General features: G+C 31.5%; 1 protein-coding gene across 1 annotated transcript in view; it reads right to left on the bottom strand.

Moving 5' to 3' along the window:
• Positions 1-3,573: 3,573 nt before the first annotated feature.
• LOC105457654 overlaps positions 3,574-16,055 on the bottom strand; it is a 43,018-nt gene continuing 30,536 nt past the window's right edge. The window contains exons 5-8 of the mRNA XM_011702448.1: positions 12,683-12,882; positions 8,792-8,883; positions 5,396-5,588; positions 3,574-4,720 (exon numbers count right to left, since the gene is read on the bottom strand). Of these exons, the coding sequence (XP_011700750.1) occupies positions 4,440-4,720; positions 5,396-5,588; positions 8,792-8,883; positions 12,683-12,882 (766 nt within the window). The 3' untranslated portion in view covers positions 3,574-4,439. The remainder of the gene's footprint in view (positions 4,721-5,395; positions 5,589-8,791; positions 8,884-12,682; positions 12,883-16,055) is intronic.

Raw genomic sequence — 16,055 nt, 5'->3', positions numbered from 1 at the left:
TCCGATCTCCGGCATTAGCATTATCTAAGATGTCTGAACAAAGGCTGAAACCTTTTGAATGTTATTCAGGATCATGAAGTTGACAACATGTGTCAAAGTGGCAATCATGATTATTGGAGAATGTTTTTCTTTTTTAAAAAAATAAAAATAATTTTCAAAAATGAAAATAAGAGAAACAATCTCCAATGATCATGGCCTTGACACATGATGTTAAGCTCATGATCCTGAATAACATTCAAAAGGTTTCAGCCATTGTTCGGACACCTTAGATAATGCTAATGCCGATGGAACTGTAACTTTCAAGCTTTATAACTCGAGATTTACTTAACCAAAAAACATTTCATCTATGTATTTTGGAAAGCTCTCAAGATAAGCTAAAAAAATATGCAATGAAAAATGGGGAATTCCATTAAAAAAATTTAAAGTAATCTTACCCTGTCCTTAGCGACACCACCCAAGGTCAAACTGATAAGATCAATAAATAGATCTTTTTAAACCCTACAACTTTTGTCTGAAACATTTTTTTAAAACTTATATTTTCCATGATGTTCAGGTGTTTCAGTACTTTTTGGACACTCTGTATATACATATAATATACCATATATAATATCCATATACAATTATGTATTATATATATTATAACATTATTATATATGTATATTATATATGTATATTGCATTATTTATATATAAAATTTATAAATTAAAATGAAATTTCTTTACAGGTTAGAAGTACAGCATTTGTGGCAAATCGTTCATAATGGTAAAATGTCTGGAGGAAAATGTGTCGCCACATTTTTCAGACTCGCGGCAGTAAGACGCGCGCAGTCTTACTAATTGCTGCTGCACTTATCCTATTAAAGGAATCGAGTCTTTTGAGATCCTAAAGACAATAAAGACTTTACTCTCATTTTGTTATAATAATAAAGATAATTCTTATTAATTATCAATAAATGTTAGATAAATAAAGATAAATCAATGGAAGATAGAATGTACACACATTTTACAGGGATCAAATAAAATATTTAATATTTAATATTTTTATTACTCGAAAACATCATGAAAAACTAATTAATTGCAAATATCTGTCCAATTGCATTAATCAAATCAATTTATAATTAAATTATAAAAAAATAACATGTAAAAATATCTTTTTTTTTCTTCTATTTGCCTTTAAATATACTGAATAAAAGGAATGTACTGCATATAAAATTGTAGTAACATAATTACTACAAATTGCAGAAATATAAAGAGATAATAAATCCCAAACGTACACATTTTTTTCTGATAAATATTCCCTATAATTAATTCTTCAATTTTGGCTTCTTTATGTCAATCGAGTATGCTATTGAAATTAATACTACTTGACGTTAGTATAATAACAAAGTACAAGGAATTTAAGTTTGTTGCATGAACAATGTCATAACTTTTGTTAACGAACTCCGGTTAGCTATAATAATTCGTATCTAGGTCATAGTCGTATTTATAATGTGTATATAGGGAGAGAAGGAAAATTTTGGTAACTGCAGTAAATTAGATAATATACGGTGAAAGTGTTAAGTGTGACCTTTAACATTGTTCCATCACAACGAGCAGTATTTTATTCTCTATGGGACATATATCACGATAGGGGTTATATATTTTATAAAGTGGAAAGAGACGACCAGCGTCGCGATCGGACGAATCCTGCGTCCAGTGAATAATATTTTTTATATATGTACTAAATCATACGTGTACATGATTTATATTATGACTTATTGTTAGCTGAATAAGTTATCAAATATCGTGTAATCGCATTATGTTGCTGTCGACAACGAAAAGCGATTTTAACTTTATTTCTTCGGACTTAATTGATCAATTACGACGGACAACAGTATACTTTTCCCTACGTAGAAATTGTGAGTACATTGTTCATAGATATTTGTTTTTTTTCTTTACAAAATACTAAACAACTATATATATATATACTTTAAGTTGGATATTATAAAGCTCATGAAAATCCTCAATAGTTGAAACATTCGTGTACAAATAACAGTAAACGACATCGTCGAGTTTAACATTTAAGGGTTAAATTGGCTAAAAGTATCGAATAAAATAGTTCTTATATAAATATTGTTTACCGTTATTTAAACTCGAATCTTATTCCATATTTTACTTTTCGCGATTAATAATATTCGCAATTAATGATAAATACGCGTGCAGACATCTTAAGAAAATTGTGTGATACTGCTGATCGCGATCGTTCGGGCTATATATTATGATACGTTCACGGAAAGAACACTTTTGCTGAATCCAGGTCTGAAAATAATTTTTGTTCAATAATCAAAATAATTTCGTGCAAAAGTCAAAATGATTGCTAGAATATCAAAACGTTTTATAGCAATGCTTATCAGTTTTAACATTCCAACTAATTATTTTAATGATTTAATAAAAAATTATTTTCAGATTTGTTTTTAGTAAAATTTTTAGACCTTTCAACAAAATTGTTCTTTCCGTGTTTGTTTGCTAAATATTCGCCAAATACAAATTTCGGGATATGATTTGATAAACTTGTGTTAATTAATGTTTTAAGTATATTCTGTATTGTTGCTCGTATACACAATATTATTGCGTAAATCTCTAATTAATAAATCAAAAATTTCCATCTCGAATTATTTCGCATTTATCGATATTTTAATATAAAAATACAACGAAATTGAAATCTGAATAAGTGGAACAATTAAAAAATTCGGTTAATAAATCAAACCGTCAAAATTAAACTGAATTAATCTTTTTTCCTCTAACAATAAAACAAAGCAATTTTGTTTGAGCATTAATATTTTTCGTCGTATCAGTAAGTTTCCGTAGGTAAGCTGTGTTTTGAATATATTGGGAAATATTTAGCCAGCGAATCACATCGTTCAAAGCCGGCTTTATTCACGGAACGTAATTATCGGAGCATCGCACGGTGTAAGCACTGCGGAGACGCGTGGGACCGGGCGCACGTGCGACTCATTAGGCTCTAATAAATAATCAAATCGCTGCATTGCAGACTGACGGCGTGCCAGGTTTACCTGCGCCGCTATTTGTCTCGCGCTCCTGAACGGAAGAGATTCTGTCTAAGATCGTTAATCTTAAATTCTAATTTCAAAATCGCGCACACGCGCACGCAAACACACACACACACACACACACACACACACACGAAAATGCATGTTACAGATTTTACATCTATAATTACGATAATGTGTATATTGAGGATCGGCACTCATTTCATGCTCAATCCGCTCTTGCCTACCCTCGGGTCGACTGAATGAGCAGAAAAAAGAAACAATGAAGAAACGTCGGATAATGGCGAAGGTTAATCCGTCCGTGAGAACCTTTTTAATCCTTTAATCAGGTATACCCACCTGCGGCTTCTTTCCAGAGGCACGTTCTCAAGAAGTATGTTGATCAGGCATTTTACGGAGGCTTAGACTTTAATTTGTAATTTACTGACTCGTATACATATACACACACACAAACATCGTTTGTCTACTGTGAAAAATGTTGAAAAAAAAATGAATTGATTCTATAATGTTAACGAATGTCAATATTCTATACTTTGTGTTTGTTTATTGCTGAGAAATATAAGTATCTTACTATAAAAGTTAACATATAAAAATAATGTAATATTATTAAATAATTTTTCTATTATAACATAAATATTTCTTTTATAAAATACCAATAATTAAACAAAATCTTAGTATCAAAATGTAATACAGATAATACTCGATGTACGCAATGATATAAATTGTTAAATATTATTAGTTTTAATCTTCTCCGCGCGCGCGTAATATTTAAAAAATAAAAAAAGTAATAATTTGCATTCATGTTTTTGCATTCATCGTTATCTCACTTTAATGTCTGTAAAAAATTGTTTTAATTAGCGCCGAGAGCGAATAATGCCAATAATTTAAAAGTCTGGTTTTAAAAAAAAATTTTTTTTTTTTTTTAATTAATACCAAAACCCAGAGCGAAATTCTGCGAATATTTCAAACCGGTGCGGATTGACGCTCCGTTGTATGATAGAGATGCATCGCGTAATGTCGGAGCCGCCGCGGGAACAAAAGTCTGCGCAGGATGACGAGCGGTGAACACGGAATATGTAGGTAGTAACAACGGACTCCTTACCGGAACGCCGGGACGCGTAATCAGTGCGCGAATCGTAAAATCGTTACGACCCCGTTGAAAGGGTCTCTCAGCCGAGCTAGCGCGCGGCTTCGTAACATTTGCATGGATAAGAAAAAAAAAAAAAAAGGAAAATGTCATGCATCCTCGCGGCGAAACACCATTTAAATTTTCGATCTTGATTACCGTCGTGTTCCCGTCTCGATCAAGAATCGATTCTTGCGATTGTACGAGAAATCTTCCACGGGATATCTAGCTTTCCTGCGGTTATTTCCCTTTCCTCTAACGATTTCACAGCACGTGCAGGTTTTCGCAGCTCTTGCTCTTGCTGTCATTCAGGCATATCTTGTTAAGAATTTCCCTGGCGATGTTCAAGCTCAGAACGGTCTTGCTGTTGTGCAACTTCGACATCACTTTGCCCTTGCTACCCTGACGTCGGAGTTTCTTTTCGCGGCTCTCTCGCAAGCGGATTTGCTTCAGAACGCCGACCAGAAGCTCGTCCACGTTGTGCTTGAGCCCGCTTGACGTTTCGATGAACTTGCACTCGCGCGACGTGGCCAACTGCTTTCCCTCTTTAACAGCGATTGTAGTTTCAAATTAATCGAAATCGCACCGCGGTATCGAAGTACCAACAAGATTGACCGATTACATATGACCAATTTCAGAACACTTATTCAAAATCTAAATCTATATAATCTATCTAATTGTAGTAAGTAGATAAATAAATCTAACAATAATGCAGTAAAAAAACGACATGCATGCATTATTTTTAATCAAAAATAATTGTAAGTTTTTTTTGCGTGTAAAATTACTTATTAAACGCTAACCTTTTCATTCTTATTAAGAAATACATACGAATATATGTTAAGTTTTTTGCATGTAAAAATTATTTATTAAACGCTAAATAAATCCCGCGAGTTCAGATCGAGGAAGTCGATTTAGACGTGAGCTGAATGTCAAAGTATCATTTAGAAAAGATTTTATTCAATATATTCACTTCTACGAATGCAACTTTTAATTTTTATGAAAAAATACATACGAATATATGTATATATAAAAACGCGAATTATACATATATTATCTAGAGCTTTGTGTCCACAATGCAAAAATCGGCAGCAGATCTCGAACGAAGAAAGAATTGATCGATCGCATTTGAACAATTTGGCCAATTGATAATTCGAGATATAGGACCGATTTCTAGCATCGTGGACATAACGCTTACTATTTTATTGTTTGTGTCTTTTTACCATTTGCCGAAATTATCCGGCTTCTGGCGAGGTCAGACTTATTGCCAACGACGATAACCGTATGTTCCTGAGTGTAATGTTCTTGCCACAAGTAGTTCAGTATCTCCTCGGCCATTTGGAAGCTCGTACGTGAAACGATCGAATAAACTACGATGCAGGCATGTGGCTCGTACGTCGACAAAGAGTTTTCAACCTGAAGAGTTTTTCAAAAATTTTTCTATATACATTTGCACCTGAATTAAATCGCGTAAAATTATATAGATCGATATCAAATGTCAGAAGAACGATCTTTTTTTATAAAATTATAAATAAAATTCATAGCGTGTCCTCTTTTTATTTTACACTTTTATAAAAAATTTCTAATTACAATAATAATAACAATACATTTTTTATTGCAATAACAAAAGATAAGACAACGGGAAAATGCTGCTATGAGTCTACCTGTTTATACAGTCAAATATAAGCGGCATCACGATAAATTTAAATTTTAAACTAGTCGTTTACATGATGTAAAATGTAAGACGCTACGATTATATTGAAAATGAATACTATTACAACTTTGACAATATATATTCATCCTCGCCAGTTCTTCACAAGAAAAACCGAGAAAATGCATGATAGAAGGCTTTAAAGTTTAAAGTCTGACTGAATTAAAACTTTGGTCGAATAAAACTCTATAATCGAGAAACAGTGCAGCTACAGACTTCTTTAGGCAACGGAGCTGCAAACTTGACGTTAAAGTGTTTAAGTGTGAAAGAATTTGTATAACTTTGCTAATATTGCAATTGTTACACACATATAGCAGCGACGATAAATTCTGTTAATTCAATAGATTTGCGAGGAAAAAACTTCAAAGTAATCTAAAAGCTCTCGCACGCTTCACTCGCAATTTATATTTCCTAATAACGTTTTAATAATTTAGATATTAAAACTATTAAATGTCCTTCTTGATATTGCTATTTTCATCGTATTTGTTGCACAAACAACAAATTGTACAAACACAAGCAACTTAGCAAACTTCGCAACAGTGCAATATTAAAGTTACAATTGTCGTCAACTTCTACGGCTTGGTACATGAAATTCGCATTATCACACGCTGAGCGGACCTAGTCGGGTAGCTCAACAAATCCCGCGAGTGGTTCAGATCGAGGAAGTCGATTTAATGTGAGCTGAATGTCATAGTGTCATTCAGAAAAAAGATTTCATTCAATAGTCACTTCTATGAATGCAAACATTAAAGTTAATTTTGTTTACTATAATTGATTATTAATACGTACTTATAGTTAGCTTCATGGGAAACTACATATACATGTATTGATACAGTATTATAATATCAAAAAATAACAATGTAACAAAAAAAGTATCAAAACAATGTTTTTAAGTTATTAATACTTGATCAAATTTTAAAACTTGATATGTCGCTATATGAAAAAAACAATAATCCTTCATTCTAATTACTTATCATACATACATGAAAATTGTAATAATTCGTAAATAAAAACATGATTTTTCTAAATAGCCCAGGAAAATTACGATTTTTGGTACGTCTGAGCGGCAGCATGTGAGAAAATTTATTTATATCTCGGCAATTATCGAGCGAAGTTCAATAACAAAACAATTTTGCAGGAAATTTAAAAACCTTTCGATTTGATAAGGTACTTTCTATGTAGGAGTAGCCGAATTCGAGATATTTACGAAAAACGTTAAAAAATAAGTTCCGTTCAAAAATGAAAGAAAATATTTAAAAAATCATACCTTGGAAACTATTGGTCGTATGATGATGAATAAAAAACGATTTTGTAGAATTTAATAACCTTTAATCTTTATAAGAGATATTTTCTACATAGAAATAGTAAAATCCGAGATATTTACGAAAAAAGTGCGAAAAATCTGTTCATTTTCAAAATGACCAAAAATACAACACTCATTAAAAAATTCTATCTGGGAAAGTATTGATCGTACGATCTTCAACAAAGAACCAAACTGTTCGTAATTTTGTCAGCTTTTTTTGATAATGACCTTTATTTCGAAAAAATCAATATTTTCAGAGATATTTTTGAAAAACCGCATTTTTGGCCAGTTTTTTGAAGGCAAAAAGTTATACAAGCACGCGGGCGGCGGGGACTTCTAATGTGTTATATAATATGCCATTTCAAACAACTTCCTGCAAAAAAATCTTTATATACAATTTTGCTACCCAGGCGTACAAAAAATCGTAATTTTCCTGCTAAAAAGTTTCATTATAATTGTCAAATGCTTTGATTCAATTTTGATTGATTAATTATCAAAGTTCATAACTAACTTCGTGTGTTCAACAAAATAGGGCACGGGTCATTAATGGGAATTAATAAAACTAAATTGCGCTTTCAAAACAATTAGCGAGCGGTTTCTTTGTCTCAAATTACTTACAATTCCTTTTGTGTTTCTTTGAATAACTACAGAGCTGTAGCATACTTTATATGTGGTATTCCATTCATTTTCTGAATTCTTGATAGCTTTCAGCGATATTTAGACTCATTGTAATTATCGGGTAACGAATTACGTTGTCGCGATAAATCCAAGGAATAATTAAAATATCCTGTCGCGAACAGGAAAATAGCTTTCACCAATGTAATTATAGCAGCTTTGATTTGCACACCAATGAATATGCGATATTCAATGCAGAGAGATATATCTATCTATTCCTAAAGTTATTTAAATTAAACGAATAATCTTGAAATTATATTATAATAAAAATTATGAAAGTAATGTATGTACATTTTAAAATAAATATGGGTAAATGTTAAGTTTAAAACTCTAAAGCTAAGAAAAGAAATCTGTGTAAAGTAAAAATTAGTTTGTAATTACATTTTTATACATACATATTTAATTTAATATTATACAGTTTGTACATATACATATAATAGTATACCTACAAATGAGATAAATAATTAAAAAAAAGAATAAAGGATGGAAATAAAAGTAATATAGAACATGTCCAAAAGTAGCATGTGCATGAGAAAAACTGACAAATGTCGTCATAAACTTTTTATATTCACATTCATTATTATTGTAAGAGAATTTAGATCGGACGAAATGCAATTCATCGATTCTATGGAAATATTCTATATGTATGTACCTATATTACACAAAGGGAATATCTCAAATAAGCTCGAGCCGTTAAGACCATAGATAGTTTAATATACCCGAAACCATTGTTTATTCAAAATTGAGATTATGAGAAGTACAATGGCATATAAGATCCTTATAAGCTGCATAAATCTTGTTAAATTTATGCATTAAGATGTGTATCAGAGTTTCCGTATTTTATTATATAATTTAATATAATAAATTTATAAATAACATAATCACTAATCATTATGTCTACAAACGTATTTCAACAGATTCAATACTTACGCTCATTTCTACATGTGGATGATCGATAAAGACCATATCGGATTCCTCGCCATCTAATAAAATGGAGACGGTTTTCTCGCCGAATTCGTCGTCTGCAATATAAAGGCGAAAGTCTGTGCTAAATGTTGTTGAATATTGTAAAACTTGTAAATATTTAAACCTGTAAGCACTCCATCCATAAACATAACACAAATTTTCACTCTCAATCATCTTCTATCATAATACATAAATATTTATTTACATTGTTATTCATCGTACGGTAATATAATACATACTTGTTTTGTGATGCAAATACGCGTGTGAATTAATGTAAAACCAATCCGATATCACTAATTAGATATGCTTCGCGAATCAATAATAATAATTTATATTAAAATACGTGCAAACACACACTCCTTATTCCGGTTGAAGCTATTTCATTAATTTTAAAAAATTACTTTCTATCCATCAAATCTTGTCTATTTCTTTCAATATATTGTAAAAAATCATAAAAACCTTGAATAAAAACTTTCTAAAATAATTGTCTAATCAGAAATATATAAAAATGCAAAAATGTACATTTATCTATGTATAGAGAGAATGATGTAATTGACCGTAAGCTGAACTAACAAAGTGAATTTTAAGGAGACATGTCAAGTTAACCAGTACGGCTAATGCACTGCACAAACTCTATAATTTGTTGCGCCAGTTTGGACACCACTAACAATTCTAAACTACATTTACATGCCTACATTTACAAATGTATGTTGGAAATGACATTTCTGAGAGATCGTGGATCTAGATCAACAAATTATTCGCATAATCCGAAACATAATAGACCCTTGTATTAATTGAACAGCATTAATATACTAAATATTTCGAGAATATAGTATCAATAAGTAATTTAAAAACTCATCCATAAACGCAATATATAAAAAAATTTATCGTTTTTAAAATGAAAATTTAACAAAATATTATTAAAATGCATTCGTAATAAATATAATTAAAAATTTCTATATATAAAAAAATAAAACAAAATTATCAATTTTTATATAAAAAGTATTAAACATAAAATTGTATTGTAAAATTTGTCACAAACATTACCTATAATATATAAAATAATTCAATAAACAATAAAAGGACAATAAAAAGTCCATGAATTTCATAAGTCAAAACTGTGAGAAAAAAAATAAATAAATTTTCCGTCCATAAATAGAAGTAATTTTTGGCTGCGCTTTTTTGTTTATGTCACTTTAATTCACAAATAAATTAAAAATCACGGCGCACACGAAACGATAAAAATAACAAAATGTGTATAAACGGGTTGCAAAATAAATAAATGTAAAAATCAGTATTTTCTGTGACGCCGCGATAAAAACGCTACAAAAAAATTCACTGCTACAGTTTCACAAGAGTATCTCGATTCATTGATTTTCAATCTGCTAGAAACAGAATTGAAATTTTACGCGATGCATTATAACGCTGGCATATACCTACTTTTTATATTTTTACATTAAAATCCTTTCATTGGAATATTCATCATAAAAGGCAGATCATGACAAATTTTTCGTCAGAGTTAGTATATATTTCCCTTCACAGTATTTTCTTTATCTCGAGAAAGCACATCCATCACTGCCTGTCATTTTCTCTTTCCTTTTTTCCCCTCCAAGTGGCATTGTGAATTGAATTCATTTATGACAGAATGTGAAGTATTTCGAACATAGAATAGAAGATAAATGAACATAAGAGAAGAAGCTTATGTTTGGCAGAAAAAGTTGCGTAAATTTACTTACAATGAAATAGTAAGTGTAAAATGAATAAGCGATTTCAGCAAAGTTAGTGTTAAATCAAAGATAAAGACGATTTCATCTTAAAAAAAAATTTTATCACATAAATTAAAGGATTATCACTCCTTTTTGAATACAATTATATTTAATATTTCAAAATAAGAAGATATTAATTGTGTGTGTAAATAAAATAGGTATTTAATCTGACTTTGTTAAGAGTTCTCTTTAAGCATAATAAAAAAGCAGAAGTCTACATGTCTACATGTGAAGTCCATATGCAGGATTTAACAAACAAGCACAACTTTAGGAATGAATTGGTGGAATAAAAATAATAAAAAAGTTTATATAAACATTTGTCCTATTTGGCCTTGTTTCTGAGTTACAGACAGTTTTGAAATGTCCATAAATCTCGTTATAAACTAAGTTAGCGTAACATTTAAATGTTTTCAACAGACAGGGAGATCACATATGAAATATTGATAGTAAGGGGCCGTCCATATATTACGTAAATATATTTTTGGCCATTTTTGATCCCCCTCTCTAATTACGTGTAAAATTTTACCGATTATGCTCGATGTAAAATTAATATTGCTCATTTTTCATGCAGCAGACATGAAAAATCTTACGTAAAGATATGTATGACCTCCCCCTCCCTCATATAATTATTTGTTAAAATTTGACTGACCCCTCCCCTCTCTCCCAGTCATGTTCACGTAATATATGGACGGCTTCTAATTCAGTAGGTGACAATAAGTGAAATTGATTATACTACTTCAACTTCTAACGAAAATAATTGCTTGTAACGTTTCGATGTTTTTTTTATTATTTTTCAATTATTTGTTTTATTATTTTCAGGCCTCCAACGCTTGAAATTATACGTTGTAATTATACTTTGAAATTATACGTGTTTTAAAATATCAGCTATATACATAATTTTATATGATTATAAATTTGAATTAAAGGAACACTCACTTTTAACGAAATATAGCTCTAAATAAACAAAAAAAAAATAAACGCATAAATACATAAATTTAATGAATTAAAAATTCAACAGTAATTTATGTGTAATATAAAACTTTTAAATAATGTAAACTTTTAAATAATACCAACTGGTGGTGTAAGAGATAGTTGGATATATACGAAAAAGATGTATCCTCGCAAATTCCTCTCTCGATATATCGCGCGTCGTACGTTCTTGCACGTGGCGTTCGTGCACGTGTGTGACCGTCCGCGATCGCATAAAAGAACAAATATATGTACGGACCGTGACGCCTGTAAAACCTCGGCTCGTGCTCGAAACGATTGCAACCGACATTGCAACGTGCGCCGGCCGCAATTGCGAGGGCCGGATACAGGATCGTCCTCCTCGTGTATAGCGCACCTATACGTTTCCGAGCCGCGCGACCGGCAAAAATGTGGGGATTTTTTTTCCATTCCATTTTATTATTAACTCTCCTTTCGAGAAGCACGCGGTGGTGCATCCGGCACCCTCACGAAACTCACGAAACAAGAATCGTTTGATTGCGCTAACGATTTGTGCCTTTGTGTGAGCGGGTATACTTTCAATTAAAAGCTAATTAATTAATTCAGAGAAATTTAATTAAATGGCAAAAGTTTCATTTGATCATTGATATTATATTGCGCAACGAGTCTCTGCGTACAAAGAGTATAAATATTCGGATCGGTGAATATCAAGAGAGAGAATGCAAGATCCACCGAGTGACATTGTCGATAAAAAGTGAAACTCCTGAATAAACCTTCTTTGAAAAAAATATGTAGTGCTTCTATAGATTCCCTGCCAAGCTTTCCTCGATGACTAACGAAAACAAGTAGAAGGAAAAGAATCGATTTAAAAAAAGGGGAGATGAAATAGTTAAAAGACCGACGAAAAATAAAAGAAGAAAGGAAGAAGCCTTTGAAATTATACTCCAATGTGTAGCCCTACTTCTGAGACACACGGTGCGTGGAATTACGTCAAGTGTCAGAATGCAGAATCCTATACCAAAGATGTAGATTGTAGAACAATCAATCCTTTTAATGGAAAACAATCTTAGCGCTCCCGCACGTTGTCTTGTTGAAGGATGTCACGCGGCATTGTTCGTCGTGCGAGGGTGCACAGACTTACCTAGACTAGCGTCGTACGTGTTCATATACTCGCTCGTCATGAATTGCGAGACCAAGGCGGTCTTCCCCACTCCGGAATCTCCCAGTAAGACAACCCTGTACTTCGAAATACTTTCCTCGACGTCGCTTTCGGAGCTAGCGTCTTGCCCGCTGCAGCAAGAACCCTCGAATGGCGATCTTTCACCCGACACATTGCTGTTTCTGCAAGCAGAAAGAAAAAAAAAATATTGAGAAATTATCGCGATAATCGTAATGAAATATTTAATATTGACACGAAAAAGTTGTGAATGTTAAAAATATTAAAATTACTTTTTTAAATTAATATTTACTCACATTTAGTGTAGGAAGAAAAAATTTATTCATATTCCGTACCGTAAATGTTTTTATAAATTGTAATGGTTAATTAATCTTGTTATGCAAAATAATCTTTTCTATCAATATATAATGTTTTGAAGAATATGGAGTTTATAGCCATTCTTATAGTAATCTTTCATCTTCTTAACATGTTTTACTCGTCATATTATTTAAATTAATGCAGTGTTATTTTCCTGTTAGCCATTATTGTGTTTTAACGAGAACATGTGGAATGCATGCTCGTATTTTCATACATGTATTTTCTTCCCTTTAGGTCTTATGCAAATTTATCAACGGGAATTTTTTGCAAATACGTATAACTGCGTGTATTCTTTGTACGTGAATATATTAAATAATAATTAGAATCAGTTTTTCATTTATAATTTCGCAATAAAGTGTTTTTTTCCAATTTTCTCAGGATATTTATATTCGTTTCGTGTAGTCTAACTACATGCATTTATTAATATTTGTTATAGCACGAATACATATACAGTATATGCAAATTAAAATGGTGAATTGTATCCGTCAGAGAAATACTCATAAAAGTACCACGTTGCTCTAAATATTGCATTTTTTTAATTACAGAGAAAAAATTCTTTCTCGAAAATTTTAACAGGATCACGTTATTTTTTGTATCAATTCTCCGGGAGCTCTTCAAGGGGCTCCGACGAAATTGCATTTTCTTGAATGACAGTTTTAGACGACGAAGAAGGGGCGTACCGTATGACAGAACCTCGTCCAATTCGTAACAATATGGGAGAACAGGAACTGCCATAACAATCTTATTTCTGAAAGACGCCATGTCTTTCCGGGACTTGAGGGCTTGAGGACGGATGAAAATGCGCGTCGCGACTGTTATATTCGAAATTATGTGATATATAAGAAAATGGCATACGGAAAGAATAATTTTGCTGAAAAATTTAAAAGTTTTGCTGAATATTCCTCAATAGAATTAGCTAAACGTCATTTGATTCTAGCAGCAAATATTTTTATAAGCTGTATCGCCTAAATTTTAACAACTAATAAATTTAGCTTTGGCAGTAACGATGTTAGCTGTCCCTATATTTTAAAGACACACATTAGCTGCCACGGCTATAATTTAGCTGTATTGACTAATCCTTTCTCTGCGTGTGACATCTCTAAACTTTTAACATCTCCCGAAGATATATAAACTGCAGTGAAAACGTAAACACGAGATAAACCAACGTATATATGAGAAGCCTTAGGAATATCAGGTAATGTAATAAAACGCTCGCGTATTGCCTTTCGTTAGGTGTCGTAATGTAATACATTTGGCACAACGTCGGTATGACCATAGTCGCATAGTTGGCGTAAGCCACCGATGTGCGTTATTGCGTTTACATACGCGGGATGCATGTAATGTCATTGTGCGATACAATATCCCAATTTCGAGTGCGCCACGGGGTTTTGGCACGCTGTAATAATTATCGCGTTTCAGCCGCCTGCCTGTATACAATATCAATCCAGCGGATTTCGGCGTTCCCTAATGGTCGACAAACTGAGCCAGCTTAACTTTGATAAGTTTGCAGATTACAAATGTCAACCGTAATACCCGTGCAATAATGATACACAGTTGTTTGAATCAGATCAAAATTTTAACATAACATTGTATGTATAGAAAATTGAATATGCATTACCATTCATTCCAACTCTCATTCTTAAAAATAAAATAAAACACATTTTTGTGCGTTTCTTTTATTTTGGCAACATAATTTGATCATTTTTAATTATAAAATAATAAAAATAATTAGATGGTAAACGGATAAAAAAGATCCACGAACCACAACTCTAATGCTCTCCAAAGCAAAGGAGGGAAATATAAGTATGCTTGAAAAATTAATTAACAGAATTAATTAACGGAAATAAGTAAGACTGTAATAAAAGCAAAAGAGAGACTTTCTGATGAGAAAAAATTGTAAGTTTTAAAATTATATCAATTCGTGACAGATATTTTAATATTATTTTATAAGTTAAGTAATATTGAATTTTTTGTGGAAGCTATGTTGCCAGAATAAAAAAAAATTACGCAAGAATATATTTTATTTTATTTTGAAGAGTATCCTGGAATATTATGCATGTGTATATAATCACTACGATATACTTTATAAATGCGTATCGCTTATCGAGTATGCAATCACGGTTATTAATCACCATTACTGCAACAAAGTAAAAAGAAAATATAGAAAACCGTGGCTCGGTTATCGTTAAATCGCTTGCTCGTTAAAGTTGCGCACATGTATTCCGCTCTGCACGACTGCTACCGTTACGTTTAAAATCAGACAAAGGTACAAAAATAAAGCGGAGCAGATGCGGATCAGATCAGAGTTTCCACGCTGGAACTATTTTCGTTAGTATTGCACAAATGCGCTCGTCTATAATGTAAATACAAAAATAAAGCCAAAGACCTTAGTTATCAATAGGAAGACTTTTGTTAGCGGTACCTTCGTTAAGGTCTCCTTCTTTCGTTTGTTTAAGATCTCGCGAAAATACATTCTCTTTGTTAGATTTCAACTAACAATAAGATGGGCAGTAGAGAATCATTGTTTATCATTATACGTTTATAGAATCTATGTATTGTGTGTACATTCATAATACTGTATAACATTACAAATTTTCGAAAATAGGGTAAACCCGGTATATACGCCGCACCTATTAAAAACTTAATTTATCAGATATTATCTATTATGTTTAAGTTAAATAAACTATGCCAGTAAAAACTTTATACTGTTTACTATTATAACAAAAATATTAGAAATTCAAATTATTTATTTTTTATATTAAAAAAGAAATTTCTTTAAACCCTGCATTTTTGCCTTATAAAAATAGGGGTGAATTATAACGGCATGAATGGGATAAATGACTCGAAAAATATACAAATAATCTAAATAATAATAGTGAATAACACATGAATTGACAACGTAATTTGCATTTACTCATTAATAAATAAATAAAAACGTATTATTACAGATATGAATAAGTACATACATAAGTATATACAT

This window comes from Wasmannia auropunctata, unplaced genomic scaffold (assembly GCF_000956235.1).
Source record: "Wasmannia auropunctata unplaced genomic scaffold, wasmannia.A_1.0 LD335186.1, whole genome shotgun sequence".
Lineage (NCBI taxonomy): Eukaryota > Metazoa > Arthropoda > Insecta > Hymenoptera > Formicidae > Wasmannia > Wasmannia auropunctata.
This window is presented reverse-complemented; position numbering and strand designations above follow the sequence as displayed.